The 20,454-nt window shown below is 39.2% G+C and overlaps 2 protein-coding genes across 2 annotated transcripts in view; both read right to left on the reverse strand.

The window, feature by feature from the left end:
* rpa1 (replication protein A1) overlaps positions 1 to 12,197 on the reverse strand; it is a 29,087-nt gene extending 16,890 nt beyond the window's left edge. Inside the window, exons 1-12 of the mRNA XM_008299157.1 lie at positions 12,066 to 12,197; positions 11,660 to 11,707; positions 10,783 to 10,861; positions 10,223 to 10,331; positions 10,052 to 10,140; positions 9,597 to 9,671; positions 8,260 to 8,374; positions 5,528 to 5,630; positions 5,339 to 5,407; positions 4,825 to 5,017; positions 2,701 to 2,837; positions 1,412 to 1,560 (exon numbers count right to left, since the gene is read on the reverse strand). Of these exons, the coding sequence (XP_008297379.1) occupies positions 1,412 to 1,560; positions 2,701 to 2,837; positions 4,825 to 5,017; positions 5,339 to 5,407; positions 5,528 to 5,630; positions 8,260 to 8,374; positions 9,597 to 9,671; positions 10,052 to 10,140; positions 10,223 to 10,331; positions 10,783 to 10,861; positions 11,660 to 11,707; positions 12,066 to 12,095 (1,196 nt within the window). The 5' untranslated portion in view covers positions 12,096 to 12,197. The remainder of the gene's footprint in view (positions 1 to 1,411; positions 1,561 to 2,700; positions 2,838 to 4,824; positions 5,018 to 5,338; positions 5,408 to 5,527; positions 5,631 to 8,259; positions 8,375 to 9,596; positions 9,672 to 10,051; positions 10,141 to 10,222; positions 10,332 to 10,782; positions 10,862 to 11,659; positions 11,708 to 12,065) is intronic.
* A 3,244-nt stretch (positions 12,198 to 15,441) lies between these two features.
* Positions 15,442 to 20,403, reverse strand: serpinf2b (serpin peptidase inhibitor, clade F (alpha-2 antiplasmin, pigment epithelium derived factor), member 2b). Its single transcript, XM_008299158.1, has 10 exons — positions 20,373 to 20,403; positions 19,871 to 19,967; positions 18,087 to 18,155; positions 17,894 to 17,968; positions 17,514 to 17,790; positions 17,205 to 17,348; positions 16,898 to 17,086; positions 16,622 to 16,764; positions 16,328 to 16,532; positions 15,442 to 16,200 (listed from the first exon to the last, which is right to left on the reverse strand). The coding sequence occupies exons 3-10, from the start codon at positions 18,138 to 18,140 to the stop codon at positions 15,848 to 15,850; spliced, it is 1,440 nt and encodes a 479-aa protein (XP_008297380.1). The 5' UTR covers positions 18,141 to 18,155; positions 19,871 to 19,967; positions 20,373 to 20,403; the 3' UTR covers positions 15,442 to 15,847.
* Between the last annotated feature and the right edge of the window lie 51 nt (positions 20,404 to 20,454).

Genomic DNA, 20,454 nt, shown 5'->3' on the forward strand with positions numbered 1-20,454 from the left:
TTTAGAAAACTTACAGATAAGCCAGAGGCTGGTGCTAACAGTATCATAAAGAAGTTACTATCAGCCAAGAAATCTGATTAAAAGAGCCACATAAGAGTATATTTTGTGATATGCCTTTTTCTCACCTGCAAAGTAGAGTCACATTTTACTGCTCTGATCATGCAGATCAAGTCCTCTGATCAAGTACAAATATTCAGTCACATTTTTTTTCAAGGCTGGATAAAAAAAGACAGCCCAAGACTTATTACAAAATAAATTTGAACTGTTTACTGTCTTCGTTCGTATTGTGGAGCAGCCATTGGTATTGAGAGGTGAATAAATGAAACCCTTTGGATAGAATCGATTGAATCTCCAGTGACAAACACAGACATTTGCCTTCATGTCAGAGAGGAGGGGTCAGACACAGCCTGCTTAAGTAGGATCTATAAAGAGGACAGATCAATCAGTGTGCCACAGTGTTGGAGTGAGGTTAAGTAGGCCCCCTCCCTCCTTGTGAGTGCTGTCTAATCTATCAATCACATGCCCACCTTTACCGCTTTATAAAGCAACCCTACAACACAGCCGGCAAAATCCTCATCTCTGGTGCACAGAAAAAACATACATAACGGTGCATATTTATTCCTTGTCATGCTGTGCACCATGGAGAGGAAATAATGATGAATCAAGGAACTGGCACATGAGGCCAGAAAAATATGAAAGCTTGAGTATAAAATATTTTCTCTATTTCAATGCAAGAAAGACGAGGAATTAATTGGGTTAATGCACTATTTTACAACTCTGCATCTGGCTGCTTTACTCTTTATAAACTCAACTATGTAACAATACACACAACTACATGTACACAGATAAACACTCCGTTTTCAAAGACAAAGAAGACATCTTGACTAATTCCTACATAATCCTACGTGTTCAAGTGAAAACAACATGAAAGAGAAGTGTGTAGAAACTGCACGACCACACACACACACACACACACCCAGAGAGCAGAAATGCTACAATCAACATAATCATACAGAAATTAGTCTGGATTTCATTTCGTCTGGAAAGGCGATTAGAAGAGTAAAAAACGCATTTCCACAGATTAAGTATGATTTCCATTTATATGTAATGCTTCATTGAAGCGCCCCCCTGCATTGTGGCTAATGGGGGAAGCTAATCTTGATAATGAGAATCAGAGCATGCACTCCCGCAACTTGGGAAATGGAAACTTGTAATTTAAATCCTTCAATTACACCCATATTATTTTCATGCAAGAAGCTGCCTTCCAGTTGCAGAAATAAATAAGAATAGCCTCCTGGCATAAGATGTACGCCATGTTTAACACCTGCTATAAATGCGCTTTGTGCACAGCTGCTATAACATATAAGCAATTTTCTGCACTACTTTATCTATGAACCTCAGGCTCACTTACCAGCCTCTGAGCTTGTATGCTTCAGGGATGTCTGGGTTGATCATTAGGGTGCTGTTGAAGGATGCAGAGAGCGACCGGCCTCCGAAGTCTGAAAGCTTCGCCGCCTTAATGGCTAAAATGGGCTGTCCAGAGCCATCAAACTTTTCTGCCTATGGAAAGACACAAATATGGTATTAAAACAACACTGTTCCATACATTTGTCTTTTGATTTCTTCTCTTTCTGTTTTGCAGAATAAGAATGGCAATCAACACCGTATATACAAAGTACAGCTGAGGCTGATAAAAACGCTATTTAGTTTTGCAGATGTTTGAATTAGACAAACCGAAATTACAACTCATCCAGTAAGAACATGAACATCTGTACTGAATTTATTAACAATCCAATGTTTGACAAAGTATCAATGTCATAATGGAATCAGAGAAAAAAAAAAATATATATATATATTTTTTCATCTATGAGCACATTCCTTATTGGTGTATTTACTTGATTTTTGTTTTATAATTTTTCAATACTCTGTACAATAATAGCCTGCGGATGCCAACTGAGGAAAAACAATAACAGAGAGAGAAGGGGGGGAACAATACAGCCCTCATATATAAGGGAAATATCCCCACTTGCTGTTTGGCTTTGCCATTGTTCTTTACAAACTATACATCTTGTGTACTTCATCAAATCCCACCGGAAAAGGGGTATCCATCGAACAAACAAACACGGAACACTCTGCCTCTTGTCAGGAGGAAAAAAAAATGATGAACTCAGCACAGTCCCTCTGAGCCACAGGTAAAAATCAACTGCAGGAGCACACTTACTTCATCACCCGGCGACAGGGTATTTAGACAACAATTTAGAACATATCCGCTTCTGTTAAACACTGCGCACACTGTTAAATGTGTTTAGTTCTCAAGCTGTTGAACTGTGACCACCAAATGCACTCGGTAGCCTTACTAATTAAACACCTTTCTGATATAATTCTCACCCAAAACTGAAGATTATAAGCTTCATAAAGGAATTTTTAGCTTTAGTCTGGAGTCAGTCATTCACAGTAAATGATTCCACCCTCCTACATCAAACAAACAAAGGTCTTTCGGGTTCATCTGAAACATGACTGTTCACAGATAATTGATGTTTAGAAAGAGGAGCGTTCTCAGAAGGAAAGCTTAACCATTAACGGAAGCATGCCAATGCAATGTAAGACTGGTATTGATTTTCACCACGCATTGAAAAGGCTCCAGACACAACATCTCTGCTCCATTACACATGTCAGGCTTTCTCTTAAGGCTATACTCACTTCCTCTCCCCACAGTGTGACAGTCACCACCTTGCCAGACATGTCCATCAGACTGAGCGTTCTCTTGGACACTTCACGGTTGGTCTTGGTTGTGAGGCGGGTCACCTCATCCACACTCTTGCACACTCCAATCACATCTGTAATGAAAAACAAATCAGTGTTACACGTCGCAGAGGTCACTGGATTTATTTCTCCATCTCCCGCCAGACCGATTCAAAATTGAAAGACGTGGATTGTGTCATATCATGACCACAATATATCTCAACAAGATCATGATCACATTTCTTTCATGCCTTTGACACTCATGGATCATTTTAGGTTCAGCACAAAACGGCTCTTGGGAAATTTGTGATTCAATAATTTCAAATCAAGTGTAAGGTCGCACGCCTATATATCAGGCATTTGAATTCTTCATACAAAAAAGAAACCATGAAATGTGCTTTAATTGTTCCCAAATATGCAGCTTGCCAAGCATAGTTTGTTGACTAATGCAACCAAGCACAATAGACTTGCGGCTTTTGTTTGCAAAATGTGCAAGAGTGGCATTATCAGTGCTATTCGTCTTCTTGCATTCGAAAAAATGTTATGCCAACTGGAGGGAAATTACTCAAACAGCAATACAAGCTGCAGTCTTCCTTAAAAGAATTACAAGCCGGCTCCTTATCTTTACCTCATTTTACCTATGACAGCAAGTTCTCACTTTGTCATCGGTGCTGCCATGGGCCCCAAAGTCAATCTGTACTACAGGCTATTACTGTCATCAGTATTATTTATACCACTTTTATCTCTCGGCTCGTATACTGTAATTACCTCAACCTCCCCGCATATCCGGCTCCACTTTCCACTACAAATTCTATCCTCAGCTTATGATAGCTTATTATTGGGTGCTTGGGAACACCTCAGTAGGAGCTGGGGCTCTAAGCATCGGTTGGTTGGTTTGTGCTTTTTGCAATGCACAGTGCCGAGGAGAATTATAATGTGTTTAGGCCTCGCAGAGCCAAAAAGAAAATAATGTGCACTTGTATACTAGGAATTATGGAAGACACAAACATAAGCCACCTGTAGGTTTGGTGCACCGCATGTTCACTGATGGGCAATTACATTATCACTCCCCTGTGCAGTGTGTTATGCAACTCTTCGGTCTTGTTTAGTGTACAGAATATAGAAAACAACATCAGAATTAATGTCTCATAAAATGGAATGGCACCATTTAAACAAAAAATATAGTTTTAATTAGACAAAATCGCTACAGCAACGTAGCATAGGGAACAACGTGAGCCCAAAGCATTGCCTCGAAGGGGTTTACATGGCCGGATTCCGAGTGATGAGGCATAGAGCAGAGCTTGGTGGGTTTTCAACATCAAAATTGAAATCACTTCGTGCAACATCAATTATGCTTGCATATCTATGGGGGAAAATGCTGCCAATGCATTATCTATCCCTTAATTCTGAAGCGTTCTATAAAAAAAAAAGAGAGAGAAAAAAAAAACTGCCATAGCACAGCTTTGGTCTAACTGGCTGTTTCATAATATTTTATACTTTGAATTTGAGGAAAAAAGAAAAAAGAACAGGCAGAATAGAAAACAACACATCAAATGTTTGACTTGCCTTAAACATGTGTTTTTAACCTATGAGGTTTATAAATGTAATTTACATTATCCAACACTGGCTTCATTTAAATGTGCTATTCACTGTTACAACATTGTACTTGGAGGGTTTAAAGTTGGCAGCTTCATTTGTTTATGTCACCCACTACTTCAGTGTATAAATACCTATAAGCACTTGTAAAAATTACCAACAGCGACAACCTTGTGCAACTTACAATAAACAAAACAACAACTGAACTGTCAGAAGACTCATTTTCTACTGAGGATATCTGACTTGAGCTATACTCTGCAGATTGTTTTCCTGATTAAATTTCAACACTGTGCAAGGGGATTCATGTTTTATCTTTGACAGTAGGCCATGTCTTTGTCTTTGCAGTTAAAGCTGCGGGCTGTTTACCAACTTTGCTCTCATACTAAAGTCTGGTAAAAAGACAATAAACTATTACGGTTGTCTGGGACCTGAGTGACACAGGTTGGGCTCAGAATGAAATGGGAAGATCATAACTGCTCTCCTTACCAATAATGGTATCTGCGTCTCTGCTCTCCAAGTCAGCGATAGAGACAAAGTCACACTGCACCACGGGAACATCACAGCTGTCCTCACAGGGGATGATGGACGACTCTCCATTGAGTGTCATCTCATAGTCATTCTTCACCGATGTGTACTGCTTGTTGGCAATCTTCAGGGAGCCCTTGGAAATGTAGTAGACCTTGCCCATACAGATTGATGAACCACATGTTAATCAGAGATCTGGGGAGCATTTCACCTGACTGAATGGTGCAAACAAGATAGGACTTCAGGCAGTTAGGGAGGGAATCAACAAAGGCTGGCAGATGATCATAAGCCGCTTATTGTATGGGTACAGTGCAGCCAGATGACTCATTCATAGTCTCTGTGGTTTTAACTCACAAAGTACTGGCAGCTGTTGATAGAACTGTCTGCAGCCAAATCTGTCTTTAACAGCACAGCGAAAGACAGTTCTGGCAGATAATTAGAACATACTGATTCATTATCTGGAGGAACGTCTCACCTTCCCAACCTCAATCAGGCTAAAGAACTTGTCCACCTCTTGGTTAAAACCAGTCACTCGAATCTCTCCCTGTAATTAAAACAGAAAATTTGGTGAATGTGAAAAGTAGGCCAGGCACAGCACAAGACTGCAAGAAACCTTGCAGTTACACAACAAGAAAATGAACAGTGGGACAACAGGAATACTGACGCTCTCATCAACGAGCTCCATGGAGAAGAGCTTGCCATCGCCACGCGCGTTGCTCCATGTACGAATGCTACTCTTGTTGGTGACCCGGGCCCGGACCGTCCACCTATTAGAAACAGACAAGTCTGGGCTCATTCGTGCCATTTTTATTCATTTTTCGAGGATCTCATGAGTCCAGAATGTCAGGCTGCATATGTGCATGTATGTAATCATACATCCATCCACTAACTCAGGCTTTTCATAATCTGCCCCCCGGTGGTCCTTTGGATGAATGGCAATGAGTAACTCAACATGCATCATTCACTTGCTTCCTCCGTAAAAGGCTTTACAAGGACATTTTGACAATTTACTCCAAAGATAGGCACAGGTGTAGCGAATGACATTAATGACTAAATCTGCAGTAAATCCCTGACTGGTATTCCTCAACACAGTCATTAGTAATCTTATCAGTAACACCTATGTTTGACTAATCAACTCTGTAAGGAAGGCCTGTGATGTTGAAGTCCCTCTGCAGTCATTGATTAAACCCGACAACTTCATCCTCATGTATCAAAATTACATATTTAGAAGTTTCTTCCTTTAAAATAAGCTCTCCATGCCTTCAACTGGATTAACTGTAGCTCTTCATCCTCATCATTGCCTCATTAAGAAAGTGGCGATTTGAGATGTTGACAAATAATTGTTAATCCATTAGTGACTGTTAAAAAAATATATCCATTAAAAATATAAACCAAAAAGGCAGAAGACAAAATACAGTCAGTTAAACTGTATTGCAGATTTGCTGTAGTTCCTGGTTGCTCCACCAGGTGAAGTTACAGGTGTGTTTGCTGACCACCCATAAAACAAGCGCACCTCCTTGCTTCTTACTCTTAAATGCGGCAGTTGTGTTGATGAATTCTGTAACAAAAACTACAAACAAAAGGTGTCTGGCAGTGGTCCAGTTACACGAGCTATCTAAGGCTCATGCTAACTGTAAACTAGAGTTTTAAAATGCGAACACAGGCCAGGAGCAGAGTGTCCTTCAGCAGAGAGCAGCTGCACTTGCTATTGTTGCTAACACGTTTCCAGCAACAGTCTGTTCTGATTATAAATCCGTTTTAAAGGTGGCAGCAAATACCGACAGATTTCCTGGACTGATAAAGTTGATGCAACAGTATTTGTGGACATCTGTTTCAGCAGAGCAGCTGTTTGCAGCAGCTGAACTAACATGACCTGCAGTGAACAAGTCACTTCAATGTTCAAACAGGTATGAGGTTCATTTTGATATAAATTTTCTCAGAAAACATTTGTAATCTTAAAGGTTAGTTTTCTGTGTTTAAACTGGTAATTTTGCTTAGCCAGTTGTGTTATAGTTGTTATTTAGGCAAACTGGTATTTACTAATTGTTCAAATTTCTACATTTTGTGTTACTGATTAAAATTGGTTTCAGTATATAGAACAACATCCACTGTGTTTTATTCAACGATTAACTGACTGTTGATTGTTAATGTGGGCAAGTATCCGTTAAGGAAACTGTTTTACATTTGCAAACCCAGTGTGGCTCTATGAAGTCTACTGCTCTTTCTTCACCTAACCCTCCATAACTGGCCCCAGCTAGAGCACATCAGTTCACCAACGACTCTGCTCAGCCACTATGAAACGACTCTGCACTACACAACGGACAGTTGCAATATTGGACCCACAGGGTGACAAAATGGATTTCTTAGGTTTGCTATGTATAAAACCTTGGCCAGCTAAACCTGCGTTTTTGTGACTGTCATCTGTACACCGCTGCTTCAAGGTGGAAATGCTGAGTCAAGGCATTGACTGCTTAATTTGCTCATAATTTGTCTACTTGTTAACATGGTCAAAATCTTAATTTTCACCAGAGGGGTCAATAAACTGTGCCGGGTGGTTTAGGTCTCGACATTCCATCTCTCTGTACGTAATGCCTTACACATGCAACTACAGTGATCTCAGTGGTGTTGTAGAAATGCTAGGCATATATTTTAAGGCTCAATCTCATCCTCCAAAAACTTCTCCAAACATTCTTGTTGCACACAACTGCAGTCTGTTTAACATCACAGAGCAAAAACTGACCAAGACTGGATTTTTGAGGACAATACCAATGCTGACATTTGAGAGTTCCTAAAATCTGATAAAGATTTATCAGCTGGAAGTCTTTTATTTATTTATTTTTGAATAAACAGTTTTGATAAAGATTCTCTTTGAGGAGTAGTGACCCCGATCCGCACCAAGATGACATTAGCAGGGCATTTTAAAGTTGAAAAATAAAGTTGTGAGACTATATAGTGGAACTATATAGAGACTGAATTCAGTCATGTCTTTGACCTTTTGCTTCTGCAATCTCTTCGTCAGCCAACATATAAACCAGTACCAATATGTCTGCAGTAAGGTCATATCGGCTGATCTGGTCTGGCTCAATAAAGACATGATGCAAGGCATACGGTGCAAAAAATACTTGTACTACTACTTCTAATCGGATAGAGTCCAATGTAACACAACAAGCTAAAGCTTTGCCATGGGTGTGTTGATTCAGCATTTCTCTGACAGTCTCAGTTCACAATAGAAAGCTTCACATCAGCAGGGCTACTGTATTGTTTTGCATTCTAAAGTTGTGCTTTTTTTTTTTTTTTTTAATTCTGTTGTTTTTATTACGCACGTATGCATCATTACTACCCCTAAAAGCAATTAAACAGCTTTTTGACATTTCTTTTATTAGCAAACATGCTCACTTGGACTGGTAGGGGTTGAGGCTGGCAATGGGCACAACTTTGGAGCTGCCCCCTGGAGTACTGGGCATAGCAGATGAAGCCTTCTTCCCAAAGTCTCTGTTGAATACTCTGTTCACTGTAGGAGGAATGAAGAGAAAAATAAATGATCCATGAAGAGCAGTGATGGAGAGGAGTCAAGAGAGAGGCACATACATTATTCATCAGAGACAAATTACAAAAATCCAATTTCTTTGGATTGCAACTGCTTGATCACCGTAATTATCTCACTTCATGAAGGAAGTTTCATGGAAAAAAAGAAAAAACCTATTGACTTAAAGTAAATTTAACACTGTTGACTCTCAAGTCTGGCAAGCAGGGGAGACTCGTACAGGAAACAAAAATCTTGTCAACCCAAGTTGGAGATGTGTTATCCAGCATTTTGGTGAGAAGGATGATTCACATTTCACAGAATCAGGGCAGAGTGTGAAATGCTATAACAAACTGGAGCTGCTCTTCCCCCGGAGAGTGGTGCTGCCTGACTTTGAGATTTTCCGTTTGAACAAGCGCTGCACATTTGATTTGTGTGCGTCTCACGCGGAGGATTAGAGTTCAAAGTGTCCACTTAAGTCCTCCCACTTTGCCAACCACTGCACTTCTGGTAATTAAGCCCCCAGATCAAGAAGCACACACAGAGAAATGAACAATGACTGTGCTGATGAGGAGGGTGGTTGCCACAACCTCAATTCCCACACGGCAGATTAGAGGGATGAATACCTGCTATGACACACACTGGAAGACAGCAAAAACCCTTCTGACAGCTGGATGGCACATCTCTCGTGGTCCAAGTTATCTGCTATACTGGGAACCACTGCTTATCTTTGACATGAATAACTGTCAGTGTTTCATAAACAAATTGATTTGCTCATAGAGCTAATCCACATTCTTCAGTGTGTTTGTTCTTTTGTGTATTCTGTGTACTTATAATAAACATAGTGATTGACATACACAAGCAGAGACAGCTCGACATCAACACAGTCTCATAGCTGTTAAAGTTCATAACATCAAGCACCAACATGAAACAAGATAGTTCAGGAGAATTGGGAGAGTCAATAGCACTGTGAAAAAGGAAACTTGAGAAAGGTCTGAGAAAGCTAAAAATGAAAATGTTTCTCAACGGGGCTGTCAAAATTACTTGTGTCCTGCAAATCTGTGGGTGACCCAAATTGTTATGGGCAATAGCAATATGCTGCCATCTGGTGGTCATTTAAGAACGATATGTTCAAAGTATTTGTCAAAAAAAAAAAGTTTCCAATAATTTTAATTTATGCTCAAAAGTTAAAATGAAAACTTTTACTCACTTTCATTTTTATTTTGTGGCTGCAGTGGAGGTCGGCTCTCAGGAACTGGAGCTGATTGCGGTGCTTTGCTCTGACCTGCAAGGAAGATTCAAGGATTCAAGGTCTTTATTGGTCACAAGCACAGTCATACACGGTATAACGTGCAGTGAAATGCTTTGTGTACCTGTTCCACACCGAAACAATATTGAGAGATGGATAAAAATAAGAATAAACACACAAGAAATAAATATATATACAAATATATATATATATGGAGAGAGAGAAAAGGGGATAAAAAATAAGCTAAATAAATAAATCACATTTTCAAACAGTGCAAAAGACGTGGTATTAGTATTAGCCTGCAGGAACACTATGGCCCATTATGTGTGACTATATTTATCTCCATCGGTCTCACTTTACAAGCATATTCAATGAGCACTGCTTCACTATTCATGACATGTATTCTGAGGTCTTACCTTCAGTGTAAGGAATAGGGTCTCCAATTCTACCAGCAACATCTTTAGCTGATTTAATGACGTCAATTTCCAAAATGATCACCACTCGCCTGTAATGACACATCTCCATAAACCACAGAAAACAGGCTTGTTGGCATATTTTGTATTTATCTTTATTCCGAATCATCATACCGTCCATCCTTCAGTATGTTGGTCACGTGCCTCTTGAGAGCACAGATGCAGTTTGGGGCCAGTACGTTCTCCTCAGCCATGCTGTTCAGTTGGGTGGACAGCATGAAGGCTGCAAAGGTGGAGAGCCATGAAAGGGGAAAGTTAGGTGGGCGCAGTGTCAAATAAAAACAAGCCAAAGCAAACAAAGCCCATACATACATTTAACCTTCCTATATCGCACTCGCTATTTAAATGCTAACCCCATGCAACTTATTGAGACTACATCGAATTAGGAGAGCTAAGATGCAAAAAAATAAGGTTTAATGTCTGAATTTTTGACATTTAAGTGACTACTGTTCCACAAAAACAATCACAGAATTACATCTTTTTGTCTGCTATGGATCTAAACTAAACTAAAAGTCTGTACTTATGCGATAGTTGTGCTGGAAATATAAAGTTAAAATGTCAAGCTTGTGATTAACGTCAGGCTGTTTTGTAATCTTGAGAACAGATGGGAGAATATTTTTCAGGGAATACTTTTAAATCGTCTGAGAAAAAAAACACACAAACACAAGACTTACACGACAGACTGTACCGTCCATCACTCATCATCACTCGGTAGCGAGCTGGACCATTTCCTCCATCAATCTTGCGAATGTTCTTAAAGGTGACATATAAGTGACAGTTTTCAATACATTTAAGAAAATAAACATCAAGCTTTGTGTCTTCTGTGCAATTCTGCGACCCCTGACAGCATTTACAGTCGTCCTCAAATGTATTCACACCCTTCCATTAAAGAAAAGGCAAAATTCACAACAGTCACTCAAATAATTAGAAACTGAAAAAAGCAAGAAAAAAAGTGTGATTGAGAGTTACAGAAAACACTTGATTGCAGTGATTGGCTCAAAGGATTGTTCAACAAAATTATTAGTTTACGGGTCCGTCATGCTTGTTTGCTTGTTGTTGTTTTTTTTTATATATTTCTGTTGAACCACAATTCAAAAGCAATGTCATGATTTTCATTAAATTTGTATTTATTATTACTTTTGTCAATTTCAACTTATTTCAGTGACAGCTGTGTCTTTTCCTTCTTTAATGGGAGGGTATCAATACATTTGAGGACGACTGTATTTTGTTGGAATTTTGGTGTAGAGTGTATTCAACTATTAAAGTGCATTCAGATATTGCCTGTATTTCCCTCCTTTTGTCTTTGTCTTCATCTCTCCTGCTGTCGGATGTATAAAATTAATACCAAAAAATACATTGTAGTGTTTTCAATTAAAAGCTAATAGTAAAATGTCAAAATGTGAAATGCAGATTCACAAAGCTTCGCAGAATTCTTCCTAACCCTGACTCAAACTTTTGACAAAACCGTGCAATTTCAAAGTTTAAAAAAAAAAACACTAGACAAACATTAAGAAACACTGTGTGACCATAGTTTTTGTGAACACTACTCACCACCAGCTGCAGCACTGCATCGTTGCCACCGGTGCCATTTGATAGAGCCTGTCAACACAAACATTTTGTTAGTTTAACTTAACAAGCTCGATATAAAACACGACGTTTAATCTGAAAACAGATGGCTAACTCAACCCTTATATCTAACCTCGAGCCAAAGTTATACTTAACAAAAATAAAATTAAAAAAACAGTGTGTTTAAAAGACACAAACAGTAACAATTGTTAATGTGACATTTGGCATCGTTTTAAATTACAATTGCTGCAAACAACTAGCTAGCTAGCTAGTCCAGTTTAACAAAGACAACACTTGCAAGTAAATGGCACCCATTTCTACTAAACCTACCCAAGTTTTAGCGCTAAAAAGTACTTTAGCGCATTAGTTGTACTGTGAAAATCAACTTTACCTCAATTGCGCCCTCTGAAAGCTTCGTCATGGCTGTGAAGAGGTGAGTTAGCAACAAAAAAGAGGACTTTAACTGAAAAGTTCGCTACACTGACTGTTCTGTGCTTCTACCACCGACTTGCACACACTCAGTTGTGAGTCTGTGGCGCCAACAGCTTGTACAAACGCGCCAACCGTCATGTATGCCGCTACCGCTTCCGTCTCCGTTCACAGACCTGAGATCGATTCGCGCATCGAGCAGCGAAGTGCTCGTACGGTCCCAGTAGCGTCTCTAAAACTGACCGGAGACCAGTTAAGAGAAAATCAGCGCCAAACGGTACGTGATGACGTCAGACGCTCCTGATGGTGCGTTCCATGTAATATGGAAATAGGACGTTTCACTTGAATTCAATTCGATTCATATAACTTTATTTATCCCCAGGGGCAATTCAAAAGCTCACTGAATGCTTAATATAAAGACATCAACAATAACAAAAAAGAAAAAACACAATAGAAAATAAAACAATAATGGCTAATATGAGCAAAATGGACGCGTGCTTTGAAATTACTATTACTTTTGAAACCACATCACATCAAGTCAAGTTTAATTGTTTACGTTTTGAACAACCTGAGGTGACCAAAGGTGCTGCACATGTGATCAGACAGGCAGCAACAGGTAGTAGGTGCAAAACAAGACTAGATAAAAGCTCACAAAACCACTGTTCAAAAGAAAAGACAATACTATAAAAATGCTAAAACATGCAAAAGTTGTAGGATCAAATTCATTGCTTAAAAATATAGAAACAAATAATAATAATAATAATAATAATAATAATAATAATAATAAGCGTGGGCTCTCTCCGGGTTCTCCGGCTTCCTCCCACAAGTCCAAAAACATGCTGAGGTTAATTGGTGATTCTAAATTGTCCGTAGGTGTGAATGTGAGTGTGCTTGGTTGTCTGTCTCTAAGTGTAGCCCTGTGATAGACTGGTGACCTGTCCAGGGTGTCCTCTGCCTTCACCCTGAGTCAGCTGGGATAGACTCCAGCCCCCCGTGACCCTAGTGAGGATTAAGCGGTGTATAGATGATGGATGGATGGAATATAAAAGCTGAAACATTGCACATCTGAACAATACTATCAATAGATTTGCATTATTACTTTTCTTAATAGATGGTGCAACATAAGTTTCAGTATCACGGGCAATATTTCGTTTTTGTGTGCAATATTTTAATTTGAAGCGCAATATTTCAATGCATGTGTAAAATTTCAATTTAATTCGCAACATTTAATAGTCATGTGTCATATTTCATTTTCATGTGCAGCATTTCTTTATCATGTGTGATATTACCTCAAAATCAATGCCAGTGAAACATGCTACTGTTTCTATTCTAGTCTTATTCCAGCTTGCTTATTTTCATTTTCAGTAATGTATCTTCTTGCTTTTCTACAGGCACTGCAGTCTTCAGTTGTACAATTTTGTTTTCTGTGCAATATCTGGGGGGAAAAACATAAATAAATCTATTATATTGGATTAAGAAAGTGTCATCTTTATGAATTCTTCTTTTTTAGTACTAGTTAAATATCTTCCATCAGCATTCTGCACCAGCTGCAGACGAGACAGAGTAGGAGTGGTTGATACTCAGGTACAATGAGCTACAGCAGTCTAGCCTTGAGGAAATGAATGCAGTGATTACAGTCTTCATGTCCTTCAGACAGAGGATGGATTTCAGGTTAGTAATGTTCCTCAGCTGGAAGAAGCAACCCTAACAACAGACTTAATCTGTTTGGCAAATTTCATTGAAGAACACCAAGATTCCTGGTGTTGGGATGTAGATTGGGTGTCAAAAGGCCTGAGTAGCTGAACACAATTATAGTATAGTTTATGTTTTTCCAATGGTGGGCAGCAAGTTTTTTACATTTTATTTAAAATTACAATAATTCCTACAAAAAAAAAAATCATATCTGTAAATAGAGCTGCAGCAAATAGCCAGCCATTAATTAGCCAATTAATCAACCAGCTACACTGAACAAAGCTGTAAATGCAACAAGCGAATGGACTTCTTTTCTGACTTAAAGAAAAGGTTAGAAAATGTCATTTCTAATAGAATCATCACAAAATCTGAAAAATTTTTGTCGCCAAAGTTTTTCAGCTGTTCAAATTCCTAACCATTGATTTAATCCAAACTCTAGTTAGATGTGTCTTTAAAGGAAAATGATCAAACAGCGTGACCAGTAAATAAACACTCTTCTGACCAGTGAGTGTAAAAAGATCACCTTCAAATGCAGTTTTATTCAAATGACACAATGCCACAAATGACAAGAGAAAGACAAGAGTGGCATGATGGATGTTTGGGGAGGTAGCCAGGCACTTGAATCCACTATTTGTCTTCAAGTAAATATTTTCTGGCAGCCCTGGATGGAAGTGTCTGACAAACTTATCCTGTCCACCGACTTCTCAGAGCCCTTCGGAAAGAGTGGGACAACATTACACAACAAGCATCTACAACCTCATTACCTCTACACATGGCGGATGTGTTGCGGAGATGCTGGACATGACTTCTCGTTTCTGGTTCAGGCTCTTCAATGTGAACTTTTTCTGTGATGTTTTTTTCCCTCTATGACAGTAAATTGGAAATATTGGGGTTGTAGACAAAACAAGACATTTGAGGACATGATCTTGGGCTTTGGGAAGCACTAATTGACTTTTTTTTTTTTTTTAGCCATTTTCTGACATTTTATGACCAAATAACAATAACAATAATTATTAGTCACAGCCCCATTTGTAAACAGTAATTCTGACTGCAGCCCTTCATCCTCTTCCTTTTGTTGCAGCTAAGCAGAAGTTTTACTTCAATCACTTGTGTTTCGAAAGAAAGACAAAGAGAAAAATGGTACTTAGATGGAAAAAGAAGGGACAAAGGCAAAACAATTAACATGAATATTTCTTTGTTTTCTGAATGCATCAACGTTCATCCAACAACAATCGTTTTTACTCACAATGTCCATCCATCCATCCATTATCTATACACCGCTTAATCCTCACTAGGGTCACGGGGGGCTGGAGTCTATCCCAGCTGACTTAGGGTGACACCCTGGACAGGTCACCAGTCTGTCACAGGGCTACACTTAGAGACAGACAACCAAGCACACTTACATTCACACCTACGGACAATTTAGAATCACCAATTAACCTCAACACGTTTTTGGACTGTGGAAGCCGGAGAACCCGGAGAGAACCCACGCTGCACGGGGAGAACATGCAAACTCCATGCAAAAAGCTCCCGGGTGTCCTCACCGGGACGTGAACCAGCAACCTTATAGCTGTGAGGCAACCACTGCTCCACCTTGCAGCCCCTACTCACAATGTGTCACAGTAAAACTCATAATCATGATTTGATTTAGATTAATTCAATTTATTCATCCATTTGATAACAAATTTAAACATTCAACATACAAACTGATGCAGTAATACTCTGACATTGTAACAGATTAGTTTGACTTGTTGACAACATGCAAAATGGATCCAATTAAAGACAAGTATAAACATCGACAACTATGACTATAAAACTTTTTGTGTATTTAATCGCAATTTTTTGATTTTCACTAATGCGGCGGAATTATTTTAAAGGAATATTCAAATTCTAAATGGGATATTGGGCTCCTTACTGTGTTTATTTTGTAATGAAAGAAACAAAAACATGAAGCATCTGTTTTCACACATATGTTGATCCAGCTAGTAGTCTGTACAGTCATAGATGCATTGGTCTGAGTTTCCCTGGAAGAGCTGTACAGGTTATGAGTCCCTACTTAGGTGGGCCTCCAAATGAGCCCATGTAATTCTTGTCGATTGGGAATCCCACTTTATCTTGATTTACGGATTCTCCTTTCTGCAAGATAGGAGCTCCAGGACTTGGGTTGTTGATGACACCCATGAAGATCGGTACTTGAGTCACATCGTCCATAAGTGCGAAGAAGAAGGGTTGAGTGAGGTGGAAAACAGGATTGGATGCTCGTGAGATGACCACAGTGGTGGCTGCAGCAGCCTCTGCACCCTCCTCGTTTATCTCCATGCTGGACTTGTGCATCACGCTGGACACCTGCAGGGGGCCGTCGGCCATCTCAGCCAAGTTGGGACTGGAAAACATCTCTCCAAGGCCTAATGCAGAGCCAACAGGACAGGGTCAATTCATGGGATAACATGTTTTTACCTTTAGCCTGTAGTGTGTCAAAAATCGTCATGAAGAAGGCAGAATTCAAATGTGTGGAAATCAATGTGGTCTTACCCAGTTTGGTAAAAACATCCTTTAACTCTTGAGCATACTCCAGCTTGAATTTTGGGACTTTAACCTGAACAGCCCTCTCTTTGGGCAGACGATTATACAAGTCCGAGATATTCAGCTTTGCAGAAAGTGAAGGCACGTTCACCTCCCCGGACAGTGGCATGACCACCAACAAACTCATAAACTTCAAGAACGGGAAGCTCGCTACCTACACAGGATAAAGAAACAGCGTGGGAGGTTATGTGAGGAAGTTTCTGTCGGAACTGTGCATTTGGTACTTTTAAAATAGTCTTTTACCTGAGCCTCCAGCTCATTATCAATAAATAAACTCAAGGGATGTTTGGCATCTTCCATCACTTCAACGTCAACCATGTGCTTTTCGTCAACGTAGAACACACCTCTGGAGGTAAAACGCGGGTCGAAGCGAGCTTTCCATTCTCCTGTTGGAAACCCAAAAGGACAGTCACAGTTTGATTCATCGGTCAAAACCTTTTAAACATGGGAGATTTGACCACTTATTTCCACTCTAAGATGATTAAAATTCAAAGTAAACACAACAAAGTTTTCATTTACCTTTGAAATGGACAGCGTTGATGAGCATGACGAGGACATTGGGTGGCAAAGCAGGCAAGAAGTCGGTCATCTTTCCTTGTGTCGCGTTCTCCACCCATTCGTTTACCTGCTGCAGGCTCTCCAAGATCGTTGGTTCTGAGTGATACAATCTCCGAGATTCATTGATAAACTCCTGCTTTGGCTCAAACCCTGAAACACATAAATACAAGGACTCGGTATTTCTCTTAAACGGACTCCTGTGACGACACAAATTAATAAAATAAAGCAGAAATGGACAAAATCTGGCCATGTTTGTGTTGGCAGTAACCTTGGCGCAGAAAGATTTGTGTGGCAATATGTAGATCATTGTTTCTGAGCTGCACTAAGACATTATGCAGAGACTGGTGGTAGCAGGGGTGAGCGTTTTCATGGAGATGACGCATCAGCAGCTCCTCTGTCTCATTTACTGCACCTATAAAAAAAAAAAGAAAAGAAAAAAGAGGGGTACAATAATTAGAGGAGAACAGTGGCGGTCTCCAGACAACTATAAAACTGGGGCAAGTTGCTGACACCGTTTATCAGAGTAATTACATACATGTTGCTGCATCTCAGAAAAGCTGCAGCAGGACATGCGTACCTAAAGCCAGTTGGGAGAGCGCTAGCGATATGCTTAAAGGAGATATAATAACATTTGGTTGCTCTGGCGTTGTCTCCAGGTTCTGCAGCAGTTGCACACCCAGTTTCTGAATGGCGGCAGCAATGGTCTCCCGGGACTGTGGGCTTCCACCGATGGAAACACAACCCTCATCTTTAACTTGGTGTGGCCACGTCCCGTTGGGCCTGCTGGTCGTAATTTCAGGTGCTTCTGTTATATCTGCAGTTTCTGGTTGTGCTGTACTGTTGCCTTCTCCTTTCTGTAGAGAGGAACAGCAGAAAATATTAAGGCTTTTCTTTGTATTCAAGACTGTTTATATATGTGAGCAAAGCATGACAATAACAGAACGAAAGAAAAGAGACCTCTATGGGGTGACTGGGCATCAAAGGAATAAGAGGCACCAAAGGGACTGAATCATTATCGGCCACCTCAGCGTTCTGTTAAGCAGAAAGACAGCACAGAATAACAATTTACGCAAGTGTTATGTAATTAAAACAGATTATTATCATTCAGAATAAATGTAAGAGTTGTTTATAGGTCATTTTTAAAGTTTACAATGGCTCCTTGGCTGCAGAGACAGATGAACAGGAGTGTCAGGCAGAGGTCCATGTCCTTACAATGCAACTGTAAAAGAGAAACGTTGGCTTGAAAACTGTGTATCCTGCTCGCTTTTCTGAAACAACAAATAGAAGGGTCATTCTGTGAAAAATCAATTATTGCCTCCTGCTCGACCCACTCAGAACCAGGTGTGCTTTTTTGGTACAATAACTTTAGTGTATTTAATGAAGCCATGCAAGATTTCACTCTCATACTGTAAATATTTTCCAAGTTCTCATGCTTTTTCCAGCATTTTTCTTTAGCACAGGAGAGTACAGGAGATAGCCACATGACATGTTTTCCAGGATAATAAACACGCTTGAACTCTGTTAAAAACTGCAACTACAATTACAGGTGTCACAATCCAAAGTCGAACTTTTGTTTGGCTCTTTTTTTTTCTATAATCAGCATCGATATGATGAAATTATATCATAGTTCTACGAGCAAACCTGCACCAGTCTGTGACGCAGAGTAACAGAAACAAATACTGATACCATGAATGTGTTATCTGTTTTTCTGATCATTTCACCTTAGAAAACTTTAAAAAAGTGCAGTTTGGGTAAACCTTAAAGGGTCATACCACCACGTGGGTTATAGCAAATGAAAAGTCTCCTTTTTACCTACATTTTACTACCAAGCTCATCTACTAGCCATGATTCCTTCTGTGTCCAAACTATTTTCTAATAGAATATATTATTTTCTGAATCATAAATGCAGGTTTTGACTGTGGAATGGAGAAACACCACCAGTGTTCACATGGTTTTGTATAACAGTTTGGACAAACCACATTGCTCCAGCAGGTTTGGAGCATCCAGTGCTTGTTTGACAGTCTTCTAAATCCTATACTGATCATGTTCAGCTCTTTTCATGTCAGTTCATGCTGTTGGCCTGCTTCTATCATCAAACTGTGATGATGTGGAATCTTGACATTCAACATTTGTCTTTTTTTACAGGACCAGGAAAATAATTATCCTGTTTTTATTTTTTCTTTGAGTAAATAGAATATGTTAAAATACGTGTATATTAGAAAATGATTTTGACACAGAGGGGATCATGGTTAAAAGATTAGCCTGTTATGAAAATGAAGGTACAGAGGAGATCTTACATATGCCATAATTTGTTTTGGCCAACCCCCCATCCCACATAATGATATGACCCTATGTACTGTTTAAAGTTTTCTCCAGTCAAATGTAAGAAAACAGAAAACACATTCAGAGCACCAGCGCTTGTTTCTATGACTCTGTGTCATAGACGGTAAACTGGTGCAGTCTTGCTATGGAGACTATGATATAACCCATGATGTTGATGCTCAAAGTCGGTTGTAGAAAAAAATAGCCAATGATTTGGTTTCGGTTTTCAGTCAAATGTGTTTTTCAGCCATAAAAATCTCATGAGGCTATCTTCTGTACGTAAAAAGTTATGAGAGCTCAAAAATGCTGTAAAAAAAAAAAAAGCAAATTAAAAAACATGGAAATTTGAGCCGTGTACTACAACTTGGAAAATGTTCATAATATGAAGGTAAAAGTTCACATGGCTTCATTAAATACACACAAAAAAATCTTAAGGGGTCAGGTGGGAACTTCTCAGATTTGGTAGGTTTTAATTGGAGTGACCCATATACTACTACCTCTTGCTCCAAGCACCTAAATATGTTGTGCAATAAATCAATATTCTTCAGAAGTCCAGATATTCATGTCTAAAAGTTACAAGCTTGTAAAAATAAACATGCAAAACAGTCCCACCTTAGTTTTAATTTCTTCACTGTATCGTCTGCAGGTCTCAAACACTTTACTTAGTCGCCCTTTTTAATATGGAAACTTAGATCATCTGGAAATACACCTAAAAAACAAGAGCCACGTACAAGTCCTGTAGATCAAACTGCATTTTATGCATTAAGTATTTTAACAATGATCCTGCAAAGCGTGTGTTTTCTGCAGTTTTCCAGGCTGGTGGAGCACGCTATGTTCTGAGAGAATACTTCAGTCACCTTCTAGGTCCTTCTTTTGGCAAACGCAATTGAGTATAAGCATATTGTATATATAATCATTCTACAATCAAATCCACATTTAATATCAAAATGTAACAAGAGAAGTGCTATCAGCTGGGTTAACATTATTGCCTCTTGTGCAGACATTACACAAACAAGAAAAATCCATGAATAAATGAGTAATATTTAGCATATTCCGTCAAATCTTTAAATTATTCAAATGTGCAATAGTTTTATTGAAACATATTTGACCTTACCTTATATTTAAATAGGAAAAAAAACTTGCTGCCTTGTCCAAAAAAGGAGCGACTAAGTACTGTGGATGGCACAATTCCTGAG

The sequence above is a fragment of the Stegastes partitus genome, unplaced genomic scaffold (genome assembly GCF_000690725.1).
Source record: "Stegastes partitus isolate 25-593 unplaced genomic scaffold, Stegastes_partitus-1.0.2 Scaffold1384, whole genome shotgun sequence".
Lineage (NCBI taxonomy): Eukaryota > Metazoa > Chordata > Actinopteri > Pomacentridae > Stegastes > Stegastes partitus.

Bases quoted from the DNA above. Each gene is read 5' to 3' on its own strand.
- serpinf2b (XM_008299158.1), bottom strand. From the start codon at position 18,140: ATGGACCTCTGCCTGACACTCCTGTTCATCTGTCTCTGCAGCCAAGGA. The intron at 17,969-18,086 runs GTAAACTTTAAA...TCTGCTTAACAG, and splicing joins TCTGCAGCCAAGGAGCCATT to AACGCTGAGGTGGCCGATAA. The intron at 17,791-17,893 runs GTCTCTTTTCTT...TCCTCTCTACAG, and splicing joins TGCCCAGTCACCCCATAGAG to AAAGGAGAAGGCAACAGTAC.